This window comes from Bos grunniens, chromosome 15 (assembly GCF_055505025.1).
Source record: "Bos grunniens cultivar Pamir isolate PY7600 chromosome 15, Bosgru_T2T1.0, whole genome shotgun sequence".
In the NCBI taxonomy this organism is placed as follows: domain Eukaryota; kingdom Metazoa; phylum Chordata; class Mammalia; order Artiodactyla; family Bovidae; genus Bos; species Bos grunniens.
The window spans coordinates 81499402-81527156 of record NC_141179.1 but is presented as its reverse complement, the minus strand read 5'-3'; the positions used below and the strand labels follow the sequence as shown (position 1 = coordinate 81527156).

General features: G+C 54.6%; 1 protein-coding gene across 1 annotated transcript in view; it reads right to left on the bottom strand.

Moving 5' to 3' along the window:
- Positions 1 to 7050: 7050 nt before the first annotated feature.
- Positions 7051 to 27755, bottom strand: part of P2RX3 (purinergic receptor P2X 3) — a 34103-nt gene continuing 13398 nt past the window's right edge. The window contains exons 9-12 of the mRNA XM_086338726.1: positions 11337 to 11430; positions 11008 to 11073; positions 10392 to 10469; positions 7051 to 9983 (exon numbers count right to left, since the gene is read on the bottom strand). Coding sequence (XP_086194852.1) covers positions 9870 to 9983; positions 10392 to 10469; positions 11008 to 11073; positions 11337 to 11430 — 352 coding nt within the window. The 3' untranslated portion in view covers positions 7051 to 9869. The remainder of the gene's footprint in view (positions 9984 to 10391; positions 10470 to 11007; positions 11074 to 11336; positions 11431 to 27755) is intronic.

Genomic DNA, 27755 nt, shown 5'->3' with positions numbered 1-27755 from the left:
TCTCCTGACTGTTGTCTCTTTGCTGCGCACTTTGGAGGAGTCCTCTGGTTGGAGAATCCTGGAAGCCCTTGTTCTGGCTTTGCGGGCAGGGCAGGGGGACTTTGAGAAGTAACAGCTGGAGCGGGACTCCTGCCGGTGGGGCGGGAGCGGGTGGCACTGGGGGGTTTCTCTGCAGTGGCCCCTGGTGGCAGCAGCGACTGGGCGGGGGTCCTGCTCCTGAAGGCCCCCCCAGGGTCTGGGGGAGGATGCCCCTGTTGAGGAGCCCTATTTGTTTGGATTCAATAAGGCCTGTGGTTTAGGGGCAGAGTGGCGGCTTTCCAAAATGCAGGGGTTGTGTCAGATTTGAGAACTGGGAGGAGCCATGAGGTCGTGCCTGGGGCCCCCATATGATGGGGCAAGGAGAAAGGGTCTCTCAGGGCGCCTGGCTCTTCCAGCCCTGAGCTGTTTTCACCTCGGAGACTGGCCCGTTTTCTATTCTCCCACCTGCCTGCTGCTGTTCAGGTGCTCAGTCATGTCCCATCTTTGCGACCCCATGGACAGCAGCACACCAGACTTTCTGTCCTTTACTAAGTCCCGGAGTCCACCCAAACCCATGTCCATTGAGCCGGTGATGCCATCCAAACATCTCATCCTCTGTCATCCCCTTCTCCTCCTGCCCCCAACCCCTCCCAGCATCAGAGTCTTTTCCAATGAGTCAACTCTTCACATGAGGTGGCCAAAGTACTGGAGTTTCAGCTTTAGCATCATTCCTTCCAAAGAAATCCCAGGGCTATCTCCTTCAGAATGGACTGGTTGGATCTCCTTGCAGTCCAAGGGACTCTCAAGAGTCTTCTCCAACACCACAGTTCAAAAGCATCAATGCTTTGGCGCTCAGCTTTCTTTAGAGTCCAATGCTCACATTTGAACATGGCTAAAGGAAAAACCATAGCTTTGATTATACCAATCTTTGTCAGCAAAGTGACAAAGTGCTTTTTATTATGCTGTCTAGGTTGGTCATAGCTTTTCTTCCAAGGAGTAAGCGTGTTTTAATTTCGAGGCGGCAGTCACCATCTGCAGTGATTTTGGAGCCCAGGAAAAGAAAATCTGTCACTGTTTCCACTTTTCCCCTTCTATTTTGCAGGAAGTGATGGGACTGGATGCCATGATCTTAGTTTTCTGAATGTTGAGCTTTAAGCCAACTTTTTTCTCTCTCTTTTCTCTATCCTCTTTCACTTTTATCAAGGGGCTCTTTAGTTCTTCTTCAATTTCTGCCATACGGGTAGTGTCATCTGCATATCTGAGGCTATTGATATTTTTCCCGGCAATCTTTATTCCAGCTTGTGATTCATCCAGCCTGGCATTTCTCACGATGTACTCTGCATATAAGTTAAATAAGCAGGGTGACAATATATAGCCTTGACATAATGCTTTTCCTATTTTGAACCAATCCATTGTTCCATGTCCAGTTCTAACTGTTGCTTCCTGACCTGCATACAGATTTCTTAGGAGGCAGGTCAGGTGGTCTGGTATTCCCATCTCTTTAAGAATTTCACAGTTTATTGTGATCCATGCAGTCAAAGGCTTTAGCAATAAAGCAGACATTTTCCTGAAATTCCCTTTCTTTCTCTCTGATCCAAGGATGTTGGCAATGTGATCTCTGGTTCCTCTGCCTTTTCTGAGTCCAGCTTATACATCTGGAAGTTCTCGGTTCACATACTGCTGAAGCATATCTCGAAGGCTTTTGTGCATTACCTTGCCAGTATATGAAATGAGTGTAATTGTATGGTTTGAACATTCTTTGGCATTGCCTTCCTTTGGGACTGGAATGAAAACTGACCTGTTCCAGTCCTGTGGGCACTGCTGAGTTTTCCAAATTTGCTGGTGTATTGAGTGAAGCACTTTAACAGCATCATCGTTTAGAATTTTACGCAGCTCAGCTGGAATTCTATCACCTCCACTAACTCTGTAGTGATGCTTCCTAAGGCCCACCTGAGTTCACACTCCAGGATGTCTGGCTCTAGTGTTGTGATTATTCGGCCCATTAAGATCTTTTTGTACAGTTCTGTGTATTCTTGCCACCTCTTAATAATCCTCTTCTGCTAGGTCCTTGCTGTTTCTGTCCTTTATTGTGCCCATCTTTACATGAAATGATGCCTGGTATCTCCAATTTTCTTGAGGAGAACTCTAGTCTTTCCCATGCTGTTGTCTTCCTCTCTTTCTTTGCACTCATCCTTGATGAAGGCCTTCTTCTCTCCCCTTGCTGTTCTCTGGAACTCTGCATTCATTGGGGGAGATCTTCCCCTTTCTCCTTTCCCTCCTGCTCTCTTCTTCCCATAGCTATTTGTAAAGCCTCTTCAGGCAACCACTTTGCCGTCGTGAACGTCTGTTTCCTTGTGATGGTTTTGGTCACTGCCTCCTGTCCAACGTTACAAACTTCTGTTTGTAGTTCTTCAGGCACTCTGTGTGCCAGACAGAATCCCTTGAATCTATTTGTCACCTCCACTGTATAATCATAAGGGATTTGATTTAGGTCATACCTGAATGGCCTAGTTGCTTTCCCTACTTTCCTCAATTTAAGTCTGAATTTAGCAATAAGGAGCTCGTGATCTGAGCCACAGTCAGTTCCAAGTCTTGCTTTTTGCTGACTGTATAGAGCTTCTCCATCTTCAGCTGCAGAGAATACAATCAATCTGATTTTGGTATTGACCATCTGGTGATGTCCATGTGTAGAGTCTTCTCTTGTGTTGTTGGAAGAGGGTGTTTGCTACGACCAGTGCGTTCTCTTGGCAAACTCTGTTAGCCTTTGCCCTGCTTCATTCTGTACACCAAGGCCAAATTTACCTGTTACTCCAGGTATCTCTTGACTTCCTACTTTTGCGTTCCAATCCCTTATGACAAAAAGGATGTCTTTTTTTGCGTGTTAGTCCTAGAAATTCTTGTAGGACTTCATAGAAAACAATTGGATTAAAAATATACTGAGCATGGCCCTGCCCTCCAGAGCAAGACCAAGTGTTTGCCACAGCCGGTCTCTCCCGTCAGGATGGTTGCACAAGCCTTTTATCCTTATCTGACAGAAGGCAGACAGAAGAAGGGAGAACTACAAACCCAAAGATTCCAGAATGAAAACTCCAATCACAGAATGCTAAGCAAAATGATCACATGGACCACAGCCTTGTCTAACTCAATGAAGCTCTGAGCCATGCCATGTAGGGCCACCCAACACGGACGGGCCATGGCAGAGAGTTCTGACAAAACGTGGTCCACTGGAGAAGGGATGGCAAGCCACTCCGGTATTACTGCCTTGAGAACCCCATGAACAGTATGAAAAGGCAAAAGGATAGGACACCAGAAGAACAGACCCCCAGGTTGGAAGGTGCCCCATATGTTACTGGGGAATAGTTCAGAAAGAATGAAGAGGCTGGGCCCACATGGAAACACGGCTCAGTTGTGGATGAGCCTGGTAGTGGAGGTAAAGTCCGATGCCGTAAAGGACAATATTGCACAGGAACCTGGGATGTTAGGTCCACGAAGCAAGGTAAATTGGATGTGGTCAAGCAGGAGATGCTAAGAGTGAACACTGACATTTTAGGAATCCCTGAACTAAAATGGACTGGAATGGGTGGCTTTGATTCAGATTTTAATTCAGCCACCTGGAGTTGAGTCCAAGGCCCAGCTCTCTGCGAGACGGCTCCCCGACCACATCCTCATGGGAGGCTGTCCTCCTCGCTCCCCTCCATCCTGCATCCCCTCTCTTGTCCCCAGCCTCCCTCCCCTCCCTGGAGGGGCCATGGTCTCAGCAGGGAGCTGCCTCGCTCCCTGAGGGGCATGGGGCCCAAGTCAGGCCGTGTGCAGCCAGGTGGCTTCCGGGCTGGCTCTCCAGCCCCGGGTCTCCCGGCTTCTTCCATCTTCTCGGTCCGGGGATCACTGAGACAGAACAGTGTTCCTGCTCTTAGCTTCATCCCAGGCTGGGCTCCAGGAAGGATCAGAGCTTGAAGAAGCGGGAAGCTGAGACTGCAATCTGGGTTCAGAGGGCAGAGAGCCCTGGGTCGTGAGAGAGAGAGTGAGAGAGACTTCCTGGGGGTGTGGATCTCCGTGGGGCCCAGGGAGCGTGCTCAAGGATGTCTGGGGCACCTGTTTACACGGGTGTGTGGGTGTCTTGGTGTGTGCATGAGTAGTCTTTAGACACCTGTATATGTCTGTGTATATGTGAATCTGTGCTTGTAAATATGCACAAATCTGTGTGAGTCAGCGTGTATTTGTGTGTTGCTTGTGTGCACATTTTCTACATCTCTATGGAGACGCTCGTATGTCCGTGTACATCCCTGAGTGTGTGTATCTGTGTCACTTTGTACCTTAGACACCTGATCCGTGTCGCACACCTCCATGTGCACCACTGTGTCTTTGGGCAGCATGTTTGGGAGTGTGTGTACGCGTCAGTGTGTGTCTGAACAGATCTGCATACAGGTCTACTTGTGTGAGTATCTGTGTGTGTATCTATCTGTACAGGCCTCGGATGAGACGTGGAGTCTTAGGACTGCACGGTCTGGGGACTTCCCTGGTGGTCCGGAGGGCAAGACTATGCTCTCTAATTCAGGAAGCCCAGGTTCCATCCCTGGCTGGGGAACTTGACCCCACACGCCTGCCGCAACTTAGAGCTCGCGTGCCGCGATGAATACCCCACGAGCCACGACTAAGACCCAGGGCCGCCAAAAGAAACAAAGAAGACAAATGTTTAAGAGAATCCAGTTTTGCAGGCTGTGCCTGCCTGCAAAGGTGCTGGAGTTGATGGAGGAGACAGGATGGGAGACCTGCAGGGGAAGTGGTTGGTGTTGAAGCTGCAGGGTTGAGGCTTTCAGACGTGAGCAGGCCTCTGGAAGTAGGAGAATGGGCCTTGGTGTTGCCTTAACCGCACCAGGGCTGGGTCCTGGGGACTGCCTCGGGGTGAAGAGGCCTGTCCTCAGCGGAGGGGTCTGTCCATCTGCCTTGCATGGAGATTGAGTCAGGAGGCTCCTAATCCAGCATCTCAGTCTCTCCAAGGGCAGGGAAGGGGAGCTGCTTTGGGGTCAGGTCACACCCATGTCCCTGCTTTGCAAACTGCAACAGCCTCATTCTGTTTTTTAGGATTGATTTACCTCATTTTGGCTGCGCTGGGCCTCATTGCCGTGCACGGGCTTTCTCTGGTTGTAGTGAGCAGGGGCCACTCCTCACTGTGGTGCTTGGGCTGCTCACTGCGGGGGCTCCTCCTGCTGCAGAGCACAGGATCTAGGCGCATGGGCTTGAGTTGCTCCGCCGCATGTGGCATCTTCCCGGCACAGGGGTTGAACCTGTGTCCCCTGCACTGGCAGGCAGATTCTTTATCTGCTGTGCCACCAGGGAATCTTTATCAGCGAGGTCCTGATTCTTTGTCAGGGAAGTCCAACAAGCTGGTTCTTGAGACTGTCCTTCTAAAAGAAGCGGAAGCACTGGGGCGGGATGGCAGGGAGGGAAGGCTAATCTCTGCACAGGAGGCTCTGGGACTGGTATTCCTGGGTCTTGCTGAATGGCAGTGAAAGGGAAAGTGCTACTCGCCCAGTCGTGTCCGACTCTGTGCGACCCCATGGACTGTAGCCCACCAGGCCGCTCTCTCCATGGGAATTCTCAGGCAAGAATACTGGGGTGGGTTGCCATTCCCTTCTCCAGGGAATCTTCCTGACACAGAGACTGAACCCAGATCTCCCACATTGCAGGAAGATGCTTTACTGTCTGAACCACCAGGGAACCCAGATTCCCTCCTCTCAGCCTTCACTTATCTCCTTGACTGGGAATGGGCTCTAGCTAATCCCAGTGTCCCAATATATGACCAGCCAAGGTCAGAGAAGGAGGAGGGGAGGAGAAAGGGATGGTAGGAGGGCTCAGATCCTTCCAGACTGAAGCTTGCTTGAGGCAGGCCAGGGTAGTAGATAAGATGTGCTTCAAGTATCCAGTCCTGTCTCTTATTCACCCTCAAGTTCAACCATTATATATTCTTTCCTTTGGCTGTTTAAGGCCTTTCACCTTTGAAATCCTTGACTAAAAAGCAAATATTCTTAGGAGAAGAAACTCCTGAGTGTGTTGTCTGTTAATACCTCCAGGAGATTGATTGATAACTTGCCAAGAAAAAGGTTTTGTGAGAAGGAACACAGAAGGGAAAAATGTGTGTAACCGTTAGAACACATGTTGGGGGGAGGGGTTGTGGAGAAGAAGAGCTATTAAGAAGGAGCCAGCGAAGCCAAGAGTACTGTGTTCACAGTTTTCTTTTCCTGGGGACCTGGGAAGCCTATATTTCCCCGGTATTCTTTGAAGTAAAGCTGGGTTCTGCAGCACAGCACTGAGTCTGACCAGTGAGAGGCCGTTGGAAGTGATACAAAGGCCAGACCTGGCATTTATTTGTTTGCTTATTAAATATTCATTTATTTATTTGGCTGCACTGGGTCTCAGTTGTGGCACGCTGGATGTTCGGTCTTCATTGCTCACGCGAACTCTTAGTTGTAGCGTGTGGGATGTAGTTCCCTGACCGGGGATTGAACCCAGCCCCCCTGCATTGGGTGACGTGGAGTCGTAGCCACTGGACCACCAGGGACGTCCCAGGCCTGGCCTTTAAATGACCCTCTATGGTCACCCATGACCTTCCAGTTCTACTTCCCTTGCTGTAGTGATCTGGGGGTTCACATGTCTCAGACGGCATAGCTACCAAGTGGAAGGGCTGTCTGACCTACTTCATTGCACAACATTCTGAGATTTCACGATTTGTTCCTGCAGCAACAGCAACTGTTTTTGCCTAACATATAGAAAAGAAGGGGCCAACAAATTTCTTCACTTTCCCCAGATGGATGTGGCACGCAAGTCGCGACCCCAGACTCCAGGTTCACAAAGGTCTGGGTTTGAGTCCCAGATCTACCATTTTAGTCTAAATCTTAGCCTCAATTTCCTCAACAGAATGAAAGTTGAATTAGACAAAGGCTACTGCTCATTTAACCCACTGCTTGGCGATGGCCGGTTATCACGGAATGTAAACTTTGCTGCTGAGCTGTTAGGAATGAGCATGGGTTCTGGTTCAAATGCCCACATATTGCAAATTTATTTTTCTATCAGGGCTAATGACAAACCACAGCAAGCTCTTCCCTGGTAGCTCAGATGGTAAAGTGTCTGCCCACAATGCAAGAGACCTGGGTTCGACCCCCAGGTCAGGAAGATCCCCTGGAGAAGGAAATGGCGACCCACTCCGGTACTCTTGCCTGGAAAATCCCATGGATGGAGGAGCCTGGTGGGCTACAGTCCATGGCGTTGCAAAGAGCTGGACACGACTGAGCAACTTCACTGCTTCACAGCAAGCCTGGGCTTCCCAGGTGGCACTGGTGGTAAAGAATCTGCCTGCCAATGTCGGAGATGCAGGAGACGGGGGTTTGATCCCTGGGTCAGGAAGATCCCCTGGAGAAGGAAATGGCAACCCACTCCAGTGGACAGAGGAAGTGGGTGGGCTGCAGTCCATGAGGTCGCAGAGAGTTGGACACGAATGAGCACAGCGCAGGGGTGGGTGGGGCAGCAAGCTTATCCGGGTTAGGGGCGGAGTCAGTGACCCCGTGCTGAGCACACGTGATGAGGCCGAGGTGAGTCAGTACTGGGACTGCTCTTGATGCCAGCCCTGAGTCTTGCACAGGGAATCCTGACCTAATCGGCCGTGGGGAAGACAACATCAGGGTCACACGTCCACACGTGCTGGCCTGGGATGGGCAGAGGCGCTGTAGGACTGTCGCAGTCTGGAGGGAAGGGAGGGGCTGCAGGAGAGGGTGCCCCCAGGACGGAGCCACCTCCATCCCCTCATCAGAGAACAAACACCGCTGTAACCCCAGGCTTGGCCCAGCTGGGTTCACCGGGAACGCGGGTGGGGCTCCTGGCTGGGGAGGTCAGCTCTGCCTTCACTGATCCCTCTACTGTTCAGGTCTCCGGACGCTGCCTCCTCCTCTGGCTGGTACCTGGGGAAGTGTCACCCCAGCATCCTGAGGACAGGGGCTGGACTGAGGCAGAGCAGGAGAAGGGGCGACGGGCCCCCTGCGGGGAAATCTCACCCCTTCTCCCCATGCGGTGGGGATCACAGGGGTCGGGCCTTCCTAAACGACTCCCTCAGGTGCCCTGACCCCCATTTCCCTGCACCTTCTCTGGAGGGACCAGCCCTCCCCGTATAATCAAGCTCTGCTAAGACCTCATGGTCTGGCCTGGGTGCCCATCTTTCTGCAGCATCTCCTGTGAAACTGGTGGCGCTCCCACTCCAGAGCTGTTCAGTGGCACGAGCCCCTTCCCATGCCTCATGTTGTAGTCTTTTCCAAAAGATGACTCACAGAGCGTATGCCTCAGGCTTCATAAGGGCTTCCCAGGGGGCGCTAGTGGTGAAGAACCCACTCAGCAAAGGGGGAGAAGTAAGAGACCGTGGTTCGACCCCTGGGTCGGGAAGATGCCATGGAGGAGGGCATGGCAACCCACTCCAGGATTCTTGCCTGGAGAATCCTGTGGACAGAGGAGCCTGGTGGGCTACATACAGTCCACAGGGTCTCAAAGAATCGGACACGACTGAGTAACTTAGCACAGGCTTCGTAATGCTTAGCTGGACCTGCCCCTGGTGACCTTTCTAGGCCCCTAACACAGAAGGAAGGGGGCGACTGGGCACAGGGAGGCAGCCAGGCTGCCCGAGTCCGCTCCTGGTTCCCCCCTGCCCGGCCCCGAGCGGCAGGACACCTCTGGTTTGCTAACTGCAGGACCACGGACGAGCCATTCCCATGGCCTCGGTTTGCTCATCTGTAAGGAAGAGAATCAGACAAGAGGGTCCCTAAAGCCCCTTTAGTTTCTGATGTCACAAGGCCGACCACCTCGTTCGGGCCCCGCGGGGATAGGCCCGCTGACTGGCTGCTCACGGGGTGCTGGGTCTCACCCGACCTTTTCATCCATGTGGAGAAGACCCGCTGACCTCCTGGCACAGGGCGCCAGGTGGGGAAGCCCACTCTGCACCGGGCAGGGGAGTAGGTGCCTAGTTGGGCTCCTGAGTGAGGGGCCTGCATGTGTATGACCCTGTGGGGGTCCCAGAGAAAACAAGAAGGTTCCCTTCTCCGGCTTGAGGTGAGGGAAGGAAAAATTCACCGACGGTTACGTCTCCTGTTTCCTTCTGCGTCTGGGATCCACCTAAGTCAGAGAAAGGGACCCTGCACCCCCGTCTGACACGGGGCCTGCCTGAGTTGCTGGGGACTGCAAGGGCCGCCCTCGTGAGGAAGCGGAAACGGGATCGTGGTCAAGGTCCGGGAGGCTGAAGGGGAAGGGCAGACAGATGCCTCTGGTGTGCCCTGTCTCCTGGTGGGGTGGGAGTGATGAAGTGAGTCAGACCCGGGTCCAAATCCCAGCTCTCTCGATTCCTGGCTGTTTCTGGCTGTGTGTCCGGGGCAAACGACTCAGCTTCTCTGAGCCTCCACTTATCTTCAGAAAAGGGAACCTAATACCTACCTCGCAGGACTATTCTAAGGAGTAAATGAGCTAACACGTGTGAAGGTGCCTGGCACTTGGGCTCCTGTGGGCTATGGTTATTCCTATTTTTATCTCTTACTCTTTGGAAGGGGGACGGCCAGGTACCACCGCCTCGGGGGTCTGGGGAAGCAGAGCGGGGTGAGGCAGGGGGTGCAGGTGAGACGGGGGTTTTCGTGGGAACAGGACCTGTCTGCAGGGTGGCGGGGCGGTCAGACCCAGGCCTCGGCTGTGGCCCCTGTGGGTGGGCAGCAGAAATGAGAGCTGTTTCCCCTCCCATCCCCACCGCGCCCCGCTGGGTCTCCCGGCTGGAGGCTGGGCGCCCCAGGCTGAGCGTGCGGCCCGGTGGGAGAGGCCACGGAGAGGCCCTAGTGGCCGATAGAGTAAGCGCCTGAGTCTGTGGACTGCTTCTCCTCCGTGGTCTGGTCGCTGGTGTCCCCGGGATGGGCAGAGGCTGGGACCCTCAGCGTGGTCTCGCTCACCTGCAGGCAGAAAGGCTGGCGTGAGTGGGTTCCGACCGCGAGTGGGGTCCTCCCGTGGGCCCCCGTGTGGCGGACTCAGCCGTCGCGGGTCACGGCCGGGTCCGAGGGGAGCGAGGGCAGATGGATGTGACCCCAAGATTCTTCCCATGCAGCTAAAGGGCAAAGCGAATCCCAAGGCAAGCAGGGTCTGCCCACCCCCGAGGGACGACGAGTGAGTGGGGATGCTGAGAGCGATGACTACGCCCCGCGCTCGGCCAAGGTACGCCCGTCGGACACTCGACATGCACTGAGGCCCAGTGAACTCCCCTTCGTGGACCCAGGACAGTCCAGGGTCCAGCTCCCTCCCTGCCCCATTCCCTCTCCCTCTAGAGGACACCTCCCTCCCCCCCCCACCCCCCCACCACTCACCTCCTCGAACTTCCTGGCCTTGTACTGGTCGGCCCCCTTGAGGAAGTTCAGCAGAATGATGTCGCAGAGGACGGTGCCCTGGTGGAACAGCGGGCGGCCCTGAGCACTGCGGGCGGGGGCAGGGTGGGGGGAAGCTGGGGCGGGGGCAGGACTGCCCTGGGGGTGGGGCGCGACCTCCAGAGCTGCCCGGCTGACCATCCTTTAGGAAAACGCCCGAGGGCTTTGCTCTGTCTCTGGGACCCACCTCCACAGCTCCGGGGGGTGGGCCCACCCTGAAATGCGCCGGGAGAAGCCGAGAGAATGCGGGGGACGGGCGGGGCGGGGGCATTGTTCCCGACTCCGGGGAGCGGGCTCTGCGCCTGCTCGGCTCTCAGGTCTGGGAACCCTGGGGTCTCCCCCAACCACCCCAAACCCCGCCACCTTCACGGTGATGGGGAACTCGGAGTTGGTAACAGGGGGGACGCTGGCCACGTGGGGGTCAGGACAGGAGATGCTGGCCCAGCGCGGAGGGGATGGCTCCAGGCAGCAAAGGGCGTCCCCCTCCTTCTCCAGGCTGGCCTGCTTCCCACCCACCCCGCGCCCCGGGCGAGACCGAGCCTGGAGGGCCCGCACTCACCACTCCCACCGAGGTGAAGGCCGCCACGGAGCTGATGATGGTGGGGATGATGTTGAACTTGCCAGCCTGGTGCACAAATACCAAGGTGAGCGCGCAGGGCGCCCGGCAGGGCCGGGTGAGGCCTGAGGCTAAACTTGGACTCCCAGCCAGGGCGGCCGTGGAGCCAGAATGCTCTAGGGGGACCAGTGAGCGCCCGGGCGCCCCCACCCCCACCCCGCCGCAGAAATGTGACCAGCGAGGGTCGCTGGGCGGGTCAGCCGCAGCACCCGCCCCCGACGGCGGGCCCGGAAAGGGCCTTGGTCTCGCCCCGCCCCCGGCCCGGAACTCACGTCTCCGTACACCAGCACGTCGAAGCGGATGCCGAAAGCCTTGAGGAGGGTGCGGTACTCACTGCCGTTGTCCATCTTGTAGTACTTGGCGAACCTGGAGGCCAGAGGGGAAGGCGCAGGCTCGCTGCGGGCTCCCGTCTCTCCTGCTTGAACCCTCAGGGTCCCCTGGAGCCCTGCAGCCCTCGTTCACAGCCCAGCCCTGCCCGACGGTGGGGCGGGCCGCGGTCCTCCCCGTGTGGTCAGCTGGCCGCCTGCACAGCCATCACCTGGAGGGTTTGTTAAGGAGGCAGATTCCAGGCCCGGCCCTGAACCCAGAGAACCAGCAGCTCAGGACTAGGTCCCGGGAAGCTGCCTTCTGAAAGACTCCTCTAAGTGAGTGTGACGTGGAGGCCAATGAGCCCCGCTGGACTCCAGGCTTCCGCGGTTCTCTTTCTCTGGGAGTCCTCTCCCAGGCGGGTGTGCCCCTTGCCGTGGGCGTCTCGGCCCGCTTGGATTCAAAGCCTGCTTCTGCGACTTGCCAGCCGCCCAACTTGGGACAGTCACTAACCTCTCTGAGAGTCGATTCCTTCATCTGTGAGTAAGCATAATACAGAAGTCCTTCTATGAAAACAATGAAGTCACACTTGTCAGGGGCTGAGAACAGGGTCTGGAACAAAGAAAGCCTGGGGAGAGGCTCCCTGGTGCCGACACTGTGAAGGAATACACTGATTCCGAAAGTGCTCTGTAGAGCGGCTTTAAAAAAGTGCTTTTAGGAATTTTCTGGCGGTCCACTGGTTGGGACTTTGTGCTTCCAATACAGGGGATGCAGGTTTGAACCCTAGTCAGGGAACTAAGATCCCTCATGACACAGGGGTGGCTGAGATGATGATGATAATAAATGCTTTTAGACACTGAATCTCATAAGCCAGTGGGATAAGGGTGTGACTGGCTCTAGGGGTTAAATGACTGGTCCAGGGTGACTCACCTGGCCGAGACCTAATGCTGGATTTGCCCCTCCTCCACTCCTTTTCAAGAACTCGCTCTCTGAGCTTTCTCTGCTGTGTGCCCGGAACCACGCGGAAGACTGATCAGAGTGATCACATTTCATTCTCACTGAACACAGTGAGGTGGGTATCATACCATTTAGGGATACCTGTGGTGGTGAAGGGGTCTACTTGCCGTCTCACTGTCAGCAAGGACTTGAATTGCATTTATCTTTTGGTTTCTAAAGCCAGTGCGTTTCCCGGGCCTCTCCCAGAACAGAGGACAGCTGAGAAGCTCAGTCCCTGGAAGTGTCCAGCGACTGACACGACGCCCCTCCCAGGGATGTTTGCTTTCCAAACTGTCCAGCGAGGCGGGGGATGAAGTGCTGAGCCCAAGGGGACAGATAACGGAAGGATCATGGGGTGGGGCGGGGGTGGGGGTGGCGGGGGAGAAGGTCACGTGTGGCGGGGGTGGGGTGGGGAAGAGCCACTTTAAATTGTAAATGCCGGCTACTGCCACTGCTGGCTGGGTGGCTTCCCCTGTGGCCCATCAGTAAAGAATCCGCCTGCCAGTGCAGGAGACTTCAGTCCCTGGGTCGGGAAGATCCCCTGGAGGAAGAGCTAGCAACCCGCTCCAGTATTCTTGCCTGGGAAATTCCATGGACAGAGGAGCCTGGCGGGGTACAGTCTGTATGATTGCAAAGAGTCAGACACCACTGAAGGACGCAGCCAGCACGCACGTCAGCTCTGGGAACTCCGGGGTCAGACAGAAAGGAGCTTAAATCCTGGTTCCACCACCACAGGCTGCAGGTGTGGGCTCTTTCCTGGGACTCAGCCCCTGAGGTTTCACTTCTGGCGTCTATAACCCGGGTGTGCTGAGGCCTCCTCTGCAGGTCAGTCAGTGAGAGTGGTGACCCTGAGCCCACCCTCTGAGGTGGGCGCGCTCCTGACCTGACCTCCGTGTCAGATGTCCTCTCTGTCCTTCTCTGCAGAGACCACTCCCGCCCAGCCCCCTGCCCTCGGGTCAGGCTGGTCCAGCCAGTGGGAGGTGCCCTCGCGTGGCCAGAGGGTGAAGGGAAGACAGGCAGGGTGCTTTTTGTCTCCCAGCTCCTCTGCGGGGCCTCTAACCAGGCTGGCCTCCCCCCTGAGGCCCAGAGCCCGCAGGGCAGCCTGCCTACCTCTGCAAAGAGTGCCTCCATGCAGTCGCCCCTTTTGAGAGCCCTGACTGCTCCCTCCTGGGACTCCGGCCCTCCCCTTCCCCACTTTACAAGCAGGAAGCTCGGGCCTGGAGAGCTCTGTCTGGGTCAGGAGGGCACGTGGCTGGAGGGGACCCACCTTCGGTTTCTGCCTGTGCCCGAGGGAAGCACCTGTCTGCTGACGGAGGCCTTGGAAAGGCTGGAAGGGGTTCGGGGAGAAAACAGCCTCTGGGGAGGCTTAGCCAGGTGTGTGTTTCCCGCAGGGGCTCTGCAGCTGGAGGGAGAGGCTGGGGAGACAAAAGGGTCCTCCTGACACTGAGACCCAGAGGGAGAACAAACCCAGGCCTGGGAAGGAGGCTGTGAGAAGGGCAGCCACTTAACCCCAAGGGCAAAGCCTTGGTGGGGGCGTTCCCTGGCTGGCCAGTGGTTAGGACTTGGTGCTTTCACTGCTGGGACCCAGGTTCAATCCCTGGTCAGGGAACTAAGGTCCTGCAAAATGTGCAGTGTGGCCGAAAAGGAAAAAAAAAAAAAAAAGATTTGGAGGAAAAGGACAAGGACAAGGAAATATGGCAGCAGCTACCTCATCCTCAAAAGTATGGTAAGTATCAGAACCTCCCTGGTGGTCCTGAGGCTATGAGTCCGCGCTCCCAGTGCAGGGGGTCTGGGGCTCCATTCTTGGACAGGGAACTATATCCTGCCTGCTGCCACTAGACCTGGTGCAGTCAGATAAAGAAATATGTAAAAGAAAATTAGGGTCAGTGTGGTCTGGGTGGAGGTGGTAGAGAGCTTTACAGAGCAAGGCAAAAAGCACCAAACTCGAACCACACCAGCTGTAAGAAAATAGGACAAACACCAGAAAGGAAATCATCTATGTAAAAATGAAGAGGCCCCAGAACCTAATTCTGCCAGCAGACCTCGCAGGAGAGTTCAGGAAGTTTGCAGAAGAAGGGTCTGGCGTGGGCAGAAGGCTCCAGAAAGTCCTTGCTGTGGCTTTCTCAGGTTGGCCCAAGGCAACGTATGAACCAGCTCCATCTCCCCACCCACATTCACAGAGCAGCAGAAAAATACACGTCTCTCGAGCTACTAGGGAAATTTCAAGAAGAAGGCAGTGTTGGCCCATTTTGCAGATGGAGAGACAGTTGACAAGGTCGCTTGCCTGAACTGGAATTCCGATGCACGTCTACAACTCCTCAGTCTGTGCTTTCAGCCGGAGCTATCTTGCCTCTGGGCGCTAAGTGGCGGTAATTACTCTTTTGTTCTTGCCTTCTTTCTTTGGGAAGGACAGAGCACCAGATCTGAAAGCCCTTCTGTGCTCTGAGTTCTGTCTCAGGTCACTGGAGCACTCAGGGCCCTTGTCTGAGCGGCAGCTGAGGGCTGGGGATGGGGCGGGCGGGCGGGCTCAGGGCCGGAACCGGGACCGCGCTCCTGAGGTCTGCGTCCCTGGCTCACGGCCGCAGTCGTGGGGAACGCTCTGACATGGGCTCGGAGAACAAGAAGTCGGTATCCTGGGTACCGCCGCTCAGAGCGGGGCTGGCTAAATTTATCTTGGGAAGGAATGTGAAGAGAACAGAGAGAAGAACCAAAGCGGACTTGGTTCCCCTCCAGCACCTGCCTTCCAAGAGGCAATAAGCACGCTCAGATCATTATCTCGCCGCCCACACGCCCTCGGAGGAGGCTTGGCAGGGATGGGTTCTCCTCCCGGGAGGGCGGGAGGAGGAACGGCTTTCGGCCGGGGGGAGACGGGAGGCCCCAGCTGCAGACGTGGGAGCGACCCAGGCGTCCTGACTTCTGCACTCCGTGTGGCTGCAGTTGTGGGGGGAAATCACGGAATCTGGCCCCACCCTGCGGCAGAGACAGGCTCCCTGCGCACCAGGCTAGGGGTTATCTTCTGTCTTGGCATCCAGCTGGACCGGGTTTCCCAGCCCCCTCGCCTTTACCTGGGCCCCCAGGACCAGTTCTTGTCAACAGACAAGTGAAGGGAAGTGATGGCTGTTACCACTGGGCTGGGGTTTGTGAGAGCCGTGTGCCTTCCTTATCCTTCCCAGCCTCATGGCCTGGTGCTTAGGAGCCAGGGGAGAGCTCAGGCCCCAGAGGAGGCTGACCCATGGGTGGCAGGACCCCCAGAGGACTTGACACAGCTCTCCACCCACCCTGACCCACAGGGCACGGGGCCTTGAGCAAGGCATAAGCCTCTGCTGAGCCACTGAGCTGCAGGGCCTATTAAGGCAGCTAGCAGTACTTACCCTGACTACTACAAACTCCTCCCTCATAGCTCAGTCACTGGGAAAGAATCTGCCTGCAGTGCAGGAGACCCGGGTTCAGTTCCTGGCTTGGGAAGGTCCCCTGGAGAAGGAAATGGCAACCCACTCCAGTATTCTTGCCTGGAGAACCCCATGGACAGAGGAGCCTGGTGGGCGACAGTTCACGGGGTCGAAAGAGTAGGTCACGACTTAGCGACTAAACCACCACCATCACGTCACAGCTCAGAAGACTGAGGCTCAGAGGGAAGAAGTATTTGTAGAAGAACAAAGAATGAGCTAACACTGGGGAGTCATTCAAGATTACAGAGGGCGAATTCCAAGGACACCACATTGCCAGAAACAAACCCTCTTAGGAAGTCCAGGAGATGGGCGTGTGGGTCCACGGCTGTCGTTAACCAGCTTTTGGACCCCGGGCAAGTCTCTCAACCTCTCTGAGCTTTTTGCTTTGGTCGATAAGTGAGACTGAAAAGAGCCGCAGGAAGGGCGGAGACGGGATGGTGCCCAGATGGACATCGTGAGTGCTCAAGGCACGTCTGTTTCCTCATCCTGAGAACGAGGCAAAGTGAAACCACAGAATCGAGGGGACTCCCTGGTGCGCCAGTGGCTAAGATTTCGTGCCCCCACTGCGGGGGGCCCGGATTCAACCCCTGGTGAGGGAGAACTAGGTCCCACATGCCGAACGAAGAGGTCACATGCCACACCCTAGGATCCCACGTGCCACAGCTGAGACTCGGAGCGGCTGAATGAGTAAATAACGAATAAAACAAACATTTAAAAAGAGCATTGGTGAGCCATGAGGCGTCCAAAGAAGGACCCCAGCCACCTCACCGAAAAAGGAGAAGGGCATGGGATTCCCTGGCGGTCCAGAGGTTCAGACTAGGTGCTTTCATTGCCACGGGCCTGGGGTTTGACTCCTGCTTGGCAATCAGGACCCCACAAGCCATGTGATGTGGCCAACAGATAAAAAAATAAACAGAGAAGTAAACGAAAGGGCTGAGCTACCCCATACCTGCGTGCAGGCCTAGTCACTTCAGTCGTGTCCGACTCTCTGTGACCTTACGGACTGTAGCCCGCCAGGCTCCTCTGTCCATGGGATCCTCCAGACAAGGATACTGGAGTGGGTTGCCATGCCCTCCTCCCGGGGAATCTTCCCCAACCCAGGGATCAAACCTTCGTCTCATGTCTCCTGCATTGCAGGCAGATTCCTTACCACTAGTGCCACCCAGGAAACCCCACTCCATGGCTGAGCCCTGATTTTCCCCAAGTCCTCTGATTCCTGCCTCTCTGGCTCCGGCCTTCTTGGCTAGGAAATGAAGTCAGTGAGGACGGTATCTGCATTCAACTCCTCGGCCTGGAACGCCAAGCCCCAGGTCTGCCGTCCCAGCCTCACCCCCAGAGGCCCCTCATCGCCTGCACAGCACGCTGCCTGCTTTCTGGACCCCCTGAACACGCTCCGTGGACGCCGACTTCTGTGCGTCTGTCCCTGATGCCCCTTCTCCTCCCGTTCCCCACCGCGCAGACCCCTATTCATCCCGCGGGGCCCAGCTGCACGGCCGGCACTTCTACTCCCCACAGCTCTTCACAGCACCCTGCTCCGCGCCAGCCGTGGTGCTGGGCACCGCTGACGCACGACAAGCTCTGCTCTCAGGTGAGGAAGGGAAACAGGAACGAGCCGCGCAGACCCACACTCAGGGAAAGCTGGACGCACGAGCACACGGCATGGAGGCTGGCGGGTCAAGGAAGGCGCCCTGCGAAAGCGACGGGGATGCTGAGACTTGAAGCGCGGGGGGCTGAGAGGTAAGATGGCCGGAGCTGGGCAGCTTTCCTGGTTGAGGGGTCTGCAGGCCCTCTTGAGGGCAGGATGCTGCGTCCTGAAAAGCTCAGCGACTTGGCAGGTGGAGGACAGAGAGGAAGCAGCCCTGGCTGGTGCACCTCGCCCCGGGAGCCCGCCTGTGTCTCTCTTCCCACTGCCGAGGTCAGGGGCTGCGTGCCTTGGCTCGAAATTGACCACGGTGGTGTGTTTACACCACGGAAATCGGCAAGCAGTACAAATCAGTGCTCTGTTCCCCCCGCCCTGCCCAGCGTGCTGGCTTCCCTGGCTTCCACAGGTGGCTCTAGTGGTAAAGAACCCGCCTGCCGATGCAGGAGACCTAAGAGATGCAGGTTTGATCCCTGGGTCGGGACAATCCACTGGAGGAGGGCATGGCAACCCACTCCAGTATTCTTGCCTGGAAGATCCCAGGCACAGAGGAGCCTGGTGGGCTACAGTCCACGCGGTCGCAAAGAGTCCGACACGACAGAAGCAACTTAGCACGCGCACACGCTGGCTTACAAGTGCAGCACTGAAGCTGTAACACCCTTTGGGCTGCCTTTCCTGTCTCTGCTGGGATCCAGGCCTCTGCTCCAGTACCTGCCACCCCAGACTGTAGCCAATAATTAGGACTATCGGGACTTGCCTGGTGGTCCAGTGGGTAAGAAGCCGCTTTGCAATGCAGGGAACGTAGGTCTGATCTCCGGTCAGAGCCACTAAGCCCACATTGCAACTCCTGGGCCCGTACGTCACACCTAGAGAGCCCGTGGGCCGCAATGAAGATCCCGCGTGTGGTGACAAAGACCCACTGTGGCCAGATAACACAGAAATAGTTTCTAAAACACTAACCGGGGACTATTAACTACAAGCCGGATCTCCCCGTCTCTTTGCCCAAGGGGCTGCCCCGTTCAGCAAGGAGTCGGGAAAAAGCTTGCTAGAGGGGTAAATGGATTTCTGAGATTCCTGACATCTCACAGTGGAGCTTCGCAAGGTTGGCCTCTGAGTTTCCTCCTACCGACTTCTCCCCATTCGTCAGGTGGAGCTAGGACAAGGCAGGAACAAAGGCTTTCTCTCCCCAGCAGAAACATTTAGATCTGACAGCTGGCTGGGTGGGGAAGTAGATGCTATTGGTGGGAACAGTGTAGGAAGTAATATACGTGCAGCACTTTCTCCCGCTAAGCACCAGGCCTGCGGCTTCCACACCCGTCATTTCATCGAGGCCTCTCACAACAGCAGCTCCATGGAGCAGCTGGTGGCTTAGGGACCCTGGAATGAGACTGTCCTGGGCTGGGATTCTGGCTTTGCCACTTGGATGAGCTACAAAACCTGGGGCTCAGGGCTTGGGTCTCAGTTTCCCCAGATGCACCATGGAAATACAGCAAGGGGACACAGCTGGGATCCAAATGGTGCCTCTGGAATCCACAGCTCCCTGCCCACCCGCTGCCGCTTCCCTGCGAGAAGAGGCTTTGAAGGGAGGGTTGGCTGCAGCCTCGGAGCAGGCCAGCAGCTCGTTCAGCTGGTGCCTGCAAAAACACGGCGGCCGAGGAGGAAAGCACGGTGCGGCTCCGACACGATGATGCCAGGACTATCGGGGGGAGAAGAGACCCCGAACACCTGCCTGTGCTGAGCTGGGAAGCCGGGGGAAGCCTGGGAGAGGGGCACCGACTGGCAGGGCTGGGCCTCGGGGTACAGGGGGCCCCCGGAGCCCAGCTGTTTGAAGGGTCACCTGTCTTAACACCCAGCCTCTCTCTCTGCTGTTATGACTGCGCCGTGAGGCAGGAGGGATCTTAGTTCCCTAAGTGGGATTCAACCCACGCCCACTGCACTGGGAGCTTGGAGTCTTAATCACTGGAACTTCAGGGAAGCCCCCCAGCACCCAGTCTCTGCTCTCCGACCTCCACAGGCTGCCTTCCTGCCCCGACTCCTCCCTGGGTTCTAGTGGGGGGCTGGTGGGTGGGAGGCACCGGCGGGGGACCGGCGGGCGGGAAGCAGAAGGTGGGGTGTGAGTTCCACCCGCTGCTGCCGCTTCGCTGGGGTCCCGCCTGGAGCTGGGTCGCTGTGCGGCTGTGGCCCGTTCCAGGCTCCATCCTCTGCACTGACTTGGGGGCCAGGGGTGGGAGCCCTGCGTGTGCTTCACAAACCCCAGCTGAGCTGGGGGCTCAGAGGGGCCTTTCCCGCCAGGCCCCTCGCAGAGACACCTGTTCTGTGGCCAGATAGGATGCCCTCAGCACAGGACTGAATCAGACACTTCTGAGGCCTGACAGTACTGAGAAGCTTGCGTGTGTGTGGGTGTGTGTGCACGCACACATGTGCACACGCGTACTTCCTCCTGCCTCTCCAGCAGCAACAATGAGTAAGTTATGAGCGTCAGCTACCGTAATAAATCACTTGTCAGAGGTGCTGCTGCAGGGCAGTGTGGAAGCTTCATTCTCGGGGTGGGGAGGGTACACATCACAGGTCTACAAATAAAGAGCGCATGCTTCAGCGGCCTGAGTCTCCAAAGCCCTTCCCCAGACCCCCACACAGACTGAATCGGGCTTAGAGACAGTCACCTGTATCCAGCCCATTTTACAGAGGGGGACACTGAGGCCCGCAGAGGGAACGAGGGCTTGCCAAGAAATCACACTGAGTTTTTGTGGCAAGGCCTGAACCACCGCCTGGACCTTCCTTCTGCTTGCCCTCTATTTTGCCTTTACTATTCTTGGCTCGCCCCAGCACCAGATCTGTGTGTGTGTGTGTGTGTGTGTGTGTGTGTGTGTAAACATTCTCGTTATTTGAATGCAGGTTTATTGTCTCTACTAGATTAAAGATTCCTTGACTGGGTCTTCCCTGGGCGTCCCATGGTTGGGAGTTGTCCTGCCCACACAGGGAACGTGTGGGCAGACCAGACCAGACCAGATCTCTGGTCTGGGAGGATCACACAACCCACGTGGCAGTAAACCTGTGCTCCACGACCCCTGAGCCCACCTGCCCTGCATCCCGTGAGACCACTGCAGCAAGCAGCCCACTCACCGCAGCAAAGAACCAGTGCAGCCAAGAATAATAAACAGATAAAGTTATCTTAAACCGGGGCTCTGTGACAACCTAGAGGGGCTGGATGGGGAGGGAGGCGGGAGGGGGGTTCAAGAGGGAGGGAACGTATGTATACCTATGGCTGATTCATGCTGATGTTTGGCAGAAACCAACCTAATACTGTAAAGCAATTATCCTTCAATTAAAAATAAATAAAATTTTTAAAAAGTTAAAAAAAAAGTTCCTTGATCCTAGGAACTGGTCCTGCTCTCTCCAGGTCAGCCACAAAGCCCAGCACACGCTGTAACTGCAGGTTAAAAGAAAGCCTCAAAGCCCTCCCCACTTTAGCCTGGACGGGTCTCCTGCCGCTGCCTGAACACCTCCAGTGAGGGGGAGGCCCCACGGGTGGGAGCTGCCCAGCTCACCTTTGGACAGCTCCAGCCCTGAATGGGTTCCCTTGTGGCTCAGATGGGAAAGAATCCGCCTACAATGCGGGAGACCTGGGTTCGATCCCTATGTTGGGAAGATCCCCTGGAGAAGGGAAAGGCTCCCCACTCCAGTGTTCTGACTTGGAGCATTCCATGGACTGTATAGTCCACAGAGTCGCAAAGAGTCGGACATGTCTGAGCAACTTTCGTTCACTTCCCTTCACTTCAACCCTGAGTGGTGCTTTCCCACGCTGAGCTGATATTTGCAGTCACTAAACTGAATGGAGAAGGGTTTTTATCATCATGTACAAATCCCTTGGAAGCTCTCAGACATCTGTTTAGAAATGATCCATCTCCCAAGGAGTGGTGGAAACTCCTTCCCAAAGCAGGGACTCGTAACTGTTACAACAGCAGGAAAAACAGCAACGAACGTGCAGGATCCGGTTGAACCTGCGAGGGAAAACCTGGGCCTGGAATTTGGGTGTCTGAGTGAGGGAGGTGGCATTCTCAGCAAAGCTTCTGCCTGGTGGGAAGTAATTTTGCCAGCCAAAATATACTTTTACAGTTGATTTTTTATACTGACGGGAAAATATCTCCTGGCAGACTCCTTGCATGGGGCTGAGGCAACATCCTTCCAGCAGGCAGGGACTCCTCCCCTGCGAGAAGAGTCCCAGGTTACATCGATTGATTCACGTTCTAGGAACCTAATCAACAGCAAAGGCAGACATTTAAAATATGGTGTATTGGATCTCTTTTTAAAAAAATACTATTATTAATTTATCTTCAACAAGGCAGGGAAAGGTCAATGGACACAGAGCTGGAAAATACACCAGACAGCCAAGTTACTAGCTGTTTGATACTGGGAGTGATCTTTTTTTTTTTGGCCTCAGTTTCCTCATCTGTAAAATGGGGGTGACCACACCAGTCCTGCCAGCGTACTTGGGGCCGTGAACATGAGCTCTGGGGTCAGCCTGCCAGAGTTCGGATTCCAGCTCCAGCACTGTTTGCTGTGTAGTCGGGGGGCAGATAGACGCAACCTCTGAGCCTCAGATTTCCAGTTATAAAATCCTCCCTCTTCAGAGTCGACGGGGTAATCCCCAAAGGGCACTTGCCAAGTCCCAGGCTCATGAGTGAGCACCCAGGAGTGCCAGCCAGTAGCCTCTACCCATCCTGTTGGCTGTTGCGCGGGTGGATAGACACGGGAGTGAGAAAGGGCTGGATGAATTCAGGGTCCCTCTAACTGCCTTGCCTCTCACGGTAAGCTAAAGGAAGCAGAGACGAAATCGGAGGACAGAGAATTCCAACCCGTAGCCCGGAGCCGAGAGGACCTGCACGTGTTTCTGCAGAAATGATGGAAATGACTGATTTTATCACACTTTCTACGGCTTTTGGAAGGAGAAAAAATCCAGATTGCAGAAAGCGCGCTCAAAGCCAAGGGTGCCGTTCGATTCTGTCTCTGTCAATCGGCCCGAGAGCTCGCTGAGCTGAAACATGGAGGCGGAATACACGCCAGATTTCCGAGTTTTATGAAAGCTGCGGTGGGGACGTTTCCAACACCAAACGATCGCTAGAAACACCTACGGCACGAGGAACATCTCGTAGCTGAACAAGTGTTTTCTGTCCCAGACTCTGAGAGAGGAAATCCAAAACTGCGTTGCCTTTTAGTATAGCAGAGCTGTCTTGGGAGCTCTCAGGGGAGGAACGAGAAATCCGATTGTGCTAAATGCATGGTTCTGATTCTGTCGTTCCAGCAATCAGGGTGGGGGTGGGTGACTATATCCCTGACAGCTGCTGAGTGGCCGCAGATCAGGCCCCTGGGTTTGAAGACTCATGTTCTCTTCACTGGGCCGTGTAACCTTGGGCAAGTCTCAAAATCTTCCTGAGCCTTCCTTGAGGGTAAGAGGCAGAGGATGAGCTCTAAATCCTCTCAAAAAGAGGTCTGAGAGGGCTCTTCCTACTTAACTCTAGGGGCTCCCAATCTGAGGTCCAGGAATAAGCTTTTCAAGGTCTTCAAAGCCCTGGAATTCTATGCTGTACGAATATAAATGCAGAGAAAGAAAGAAAGAAAGAAAAAAGATGGCCAAACTGCCCAGGAGGTTAACTTCCCGTAAAAGGAGCAGAACTGGGGGAGGGGAGGGTGCTTCCCTGGCAGTCCTCTGGCTTGCATTTGCTATTCAGAGAGCGGACTTCACCTTATTCGTAGAAATCGAGGATCCTGTCCAGAAAGAAATCGCCTGCCAAGTTGCTCACACGTGTGAATACGTGCATTTTTCTGGGGCAATCAAGGTTTTCTTACGGGCATGGAAGGCTCAGAGGCCTCCATGAGGTAGGGCAGAGCTGGGACCTCACAGAGGAAAGCTGTCAGGCTTGTGCTGAGTGTCTCTACTGACCTGCTCCTCCCAGCCTGACCCCGCCCCTCCTCCCTGCCTGGCCCCGCCCCACCTCCCTGCCTGGCCCCGCCCCACCTCCCTGCCTGGCCCCGCCCCACCTCCCTGCCTGGCCCCGCCCCACCTCCCTGCCTGGCCCCGCCCCACCTCCCTGCCTGGCCCCGCCTCTTCTGCTGGCCTGGCCCCGCCCCTCCTCCTTGCCCGGCCCCGCCCTGGGCTGCCCCGGCCTTTGCTTCTCTTGCTGGCTGCTCTGTGGGCCAGGAACCACTTCCTGCCCTCTTATCTTCAGACCTGGACCGTCACCAGCGTTATGTTGCTGCCCCCTTTGTGGACAATGTACTGTCCATTGAGGCTCTCCTCTCCCTTTACCCAGCTCTCCTCCAGTTACCCAGTGGGCATGTGCCATCCGTTTCCTGCTGAGACCCTGACTGATACAGGATTTTCAATTCATCTTTGTACTGTCTCTGCCTAGCCACTCAAAGACTCACACGTGTTCCCTGACACACTTTCACTCAGCCTCACCGACTCACACAACTGATGCACGCACTCACTCTCACGCACTCATCCCCAAATGCACGCACACACCTGTTCCGGGCAGCAGGACAGTCAGTGCCCCCACAACACTGCCTGCCCCAGCCCTCTGGGGGATGCAGTCAGTTCTCTGGTTAAAATCCTGCCCCGCTAAGCTGTGGGGGCGCCCAACACGCAGAAGCCCTTCTGCTGGGGTGGCTGTCACCTTGTGCACCCTGGAATTGGTAACTCTCGCCAGTTCTTATTTCTTAAATTTTTTAAATCCTTTGGCCACGCTGCATGGTCTGTGGGCTCTTAGTTCCCCAGCCAGGGATCAAATCCATGTCGGCTGCATTGGCAGCGGGGAGTCTTAACCTCTAGACCTCCAGGGAAGTCGTGCCAGTTCCTATTTTCAGAAATGCTGAGCTCTGTCTGGGACTGATGTGGACGAACCCACCCACTGCACGTTCTCAAGGTACTTGGAAAGGAGCTTCACGAAAACACTAAGTTAAAATGGCCTTTGGAACCTTACACCACGCTGACGAGACCTGGGAGTAAAAATAAAATCTTTCCACTCACTTTCAGGTAGGGACAGATGGGAACCTTCAGGAGATCACACAAAGAAAGATTAATTTAGATGGACCGCACCAGGTGCTTTGGGTGGGAGTGGAAGGGAAACGCGTGTTAGCTCAATACGAGGTCACCTTTCCAATGACTGGAGCCATCAGTGACGGACACATCCCGTCTGGGGCTGCATCCAGAGACTGCCATAGGAACTGGGAGCTAATGACCTCTAAGGCTCCTCTAACATGCACCTGTGACCTTGGCCTCATCACCTCCCCCTTCGGAGGGTCTACTTCCTTATCCGTTAAATGGCCGAGTTAGTCGAGGTGCCTTGGACAGCTATAAATTCTCTAAGTCTCTGACTTCTGCAGGCAAAGATCCTCAAGATCCTTGGGGTGGGGGCTGGCATTTGGAAAGGAGCTGCAGAAGTAATTAAGGATGGAAACTCGAGTCTCTAGCTGCCTCTGAACGTCTGAGTTTGCAGATTAAGAGAAAGCTGAATCTTGCCTGAATGATTTCATTCCCTCCAGAGCAAACGGCAACAGCAGGACGTTGGGAAAAAAAAAAAATCTAGCCTCTTTTGGAGATGAGGAAGCCGATGAATTTGACTGGGAGACAAAAGACTGGGCTAGGAATGGTGCCTCCAGCAGCAGCAACTAGTCTTTCAGCCTCCCTGGACCTCAGATTCCTTGTCTTTAAAGTGGGGATGAATGCATTCATCCTGACCGTCCTAAAGGAGAACGTGTCTAACCTTCCTGGTTGGGTTGGAAAGCAGCCAAGAAAACAGGTTTGCATCCAGGCGCCCACGCTTACCGGCTCTGTGACCTCGAGAGAAGTATTTCACTCGCAGGCCTCTGCTTTCTCAGCTGTGAAGTGGGGGGAGGGAAGGTCCTCCAGGCAGGGGGTGAGGAACTTTGAGCAAACGCACATGGGACCCTTCACACACTGGCAAGGAGCCTGGTGAGACTCTATGGAGCAGACACACAGGATCCGCACCGCGGCTGGCCTAACCCTTGTTCTCTTCTCCGAGGTTTTGGATCGGTGGCCAGGAGCCTCCCCGACAGGTGACCTCAGCTTAGCATTGGGTGTTCGTGTGGCGCCTGCAGTTTTCGGCAACACGAGGGCAGTGGCTGGCTCCCCCGGGGTGGGGAGTGAAGTTGGGGGGTGCTCTGAGGGGGCAGAGCCAGGGCCACAGAGATGCTCCCTGTGCCTTTACCCTTTTGGGCTCGATGCTGCTGCTGCTGCGTCGCTTCAGTCGTGGCTGACTCTGTGCGACCCCATAGACGGCAGCCCACCAGGCTCCGCCATCCCTGGGACTCTCCAGGCAAGAACACTGGAGTGGGTTGCCATTTCCTTCTCCAGTGCATGAAAGTGAAAAGTGAAAGTGAAGTCACTCAGTCGTGTCCGACTCTTTGGGCTCTCTAGAAACTCTTAAACCATAAGGGTCAAATAGAGCACCTTTGCCTCTTCACACTCGAGCCAAAATCACCATGGACAGTGACTGCAACCGTGAAATTAAAAGGCGCTTACTCCTTGGTAGAAAAGCTATGACAAGCCTAGACAGTGTGTTAAAAGGCAGAGACATTAATTGGCTGACAAAGGTCCATATCATCAAAGCTATGGTTTTTCCAGAAGTCATGTACAGATGTGAGAATTGGACCATAAAGAAGGCTGAGCAATGAAGAATTGATGCTTTTGAACTGTGGTGTTGGAGAAGACTCTTGAGAGTCCCTTGGACTGCAAGGAGATCCAACCAGTCCACCCTAAAGGAAATCAGTCCTGAATATTCTTTGGAAGGACTGATGCTGAAGCTGAAACTCCAATACTTTGGCCACCTTATGCAAAGAACTGACTCCTTGGAAAAGACCCTGATGCTGGAAAAGATGGAAGGTGGGAGGAGAAGGGGACGACAGAGGATGAGATGGTTGGATGACATCACCGATTCAATGGACACGAGTTTGAGTAAGCTCTAGGAGTTGGTGATGGACAGGGAAGCCTGGCGTGCTGCCGTCCATGGGATCACAAAGAGTTGAACACGACTGAGCGACTGAACAAAAACAGCACTCTAGCCTGGAGGTCTTTGGTGGGGTCAGCTATCTGGGACCCCCACATCTTAGTTTCCCTTAGGCTCTCAGGGATTATGCTCGCAGGGTCCTTAAAGACCCTCTGACCTGTCTCCCCACATTTAACCCAGGCTTATTTAGGACTGGCCTTCCCTTGTGGCTCAGCTGGTAAAGAATCTGCCTGAAATCGGGAGACCTGGGTGCGACCCCTGGATTGGGAAGATTCCTTGGAGAAGGGAAAGGCTATCTACTCCAGTATAGTCCATGGGGTCACAAAGAGTCGGACACGACTGAGAGACTTTCACTTCACTCATTTAGAAACAGGTCTAACTCATGTCCTGCTGTGCCTAGGGTGACAGAGGGTAGGGGTGCAGTGTATGTGTGGGTGAGCCCACCACGACCAACTGAAGATGAGAACTCCAAACCAGTTCTTCTTTGAATGAAAGACTTTCTTCTAAAGCTGTATGAGACCGATAGTCGGGGTCTTCTTCCTAGTTCTACTCTTCATAAGCTCTCCTGCCAGATGAATTAGCTGGAGGGCTGAGGAATATCCAGTGGCCAGAGGGAATTTATGAAGATGAAGACTTGCATTTTAGATCACAAGAATTTTTATTAATATGTTACTATTTTAAGCCACCATACAAATATCCTTTGTATTGATTTCAGTGTGATGTACTGACTGAATAAATATGACAATTTCTGCCAGGGAGCCAAACAGTATTTTTAAACTACTTTAAATTATGTGTTGTTTCCTATGGTTTTTTTTTTTTTTTTTAAGTTTAGAGTTGATTATAAAAGCACTTTCAATTTAAAAAAATTCTTCTTTCCAGAGAATACACACATATTTTAAACTATTAATTGTAAAGCTTGTTGTTGTGTTTAGCCTCTAAGTCATGTCCAACTTTTTGCGACCCCATGGACTGTAGCCTGCCAGGCTCCTCTGTCCATAATGGAGTGGATAACTATTTTTTTTAAACTACAAACAAAAATTTTAAAAGGCAAAATGATTTTTTTTTTGCTTATGGATGCCATTATGTTGGATAATACCATTATAATAGAGAAAATTTGAATATATATATAATATAATAGAAATACATTCTTAATCATATTTCCCCTGATTCCTGCCTATTTACCTAATTTAGCCTGTTTACAGTATATAACACTGTGTGCTTAACCCGGGCCCTGCCAGAAACTTCAGGACCTTAAAAAATTAAGGGAAAACTCCC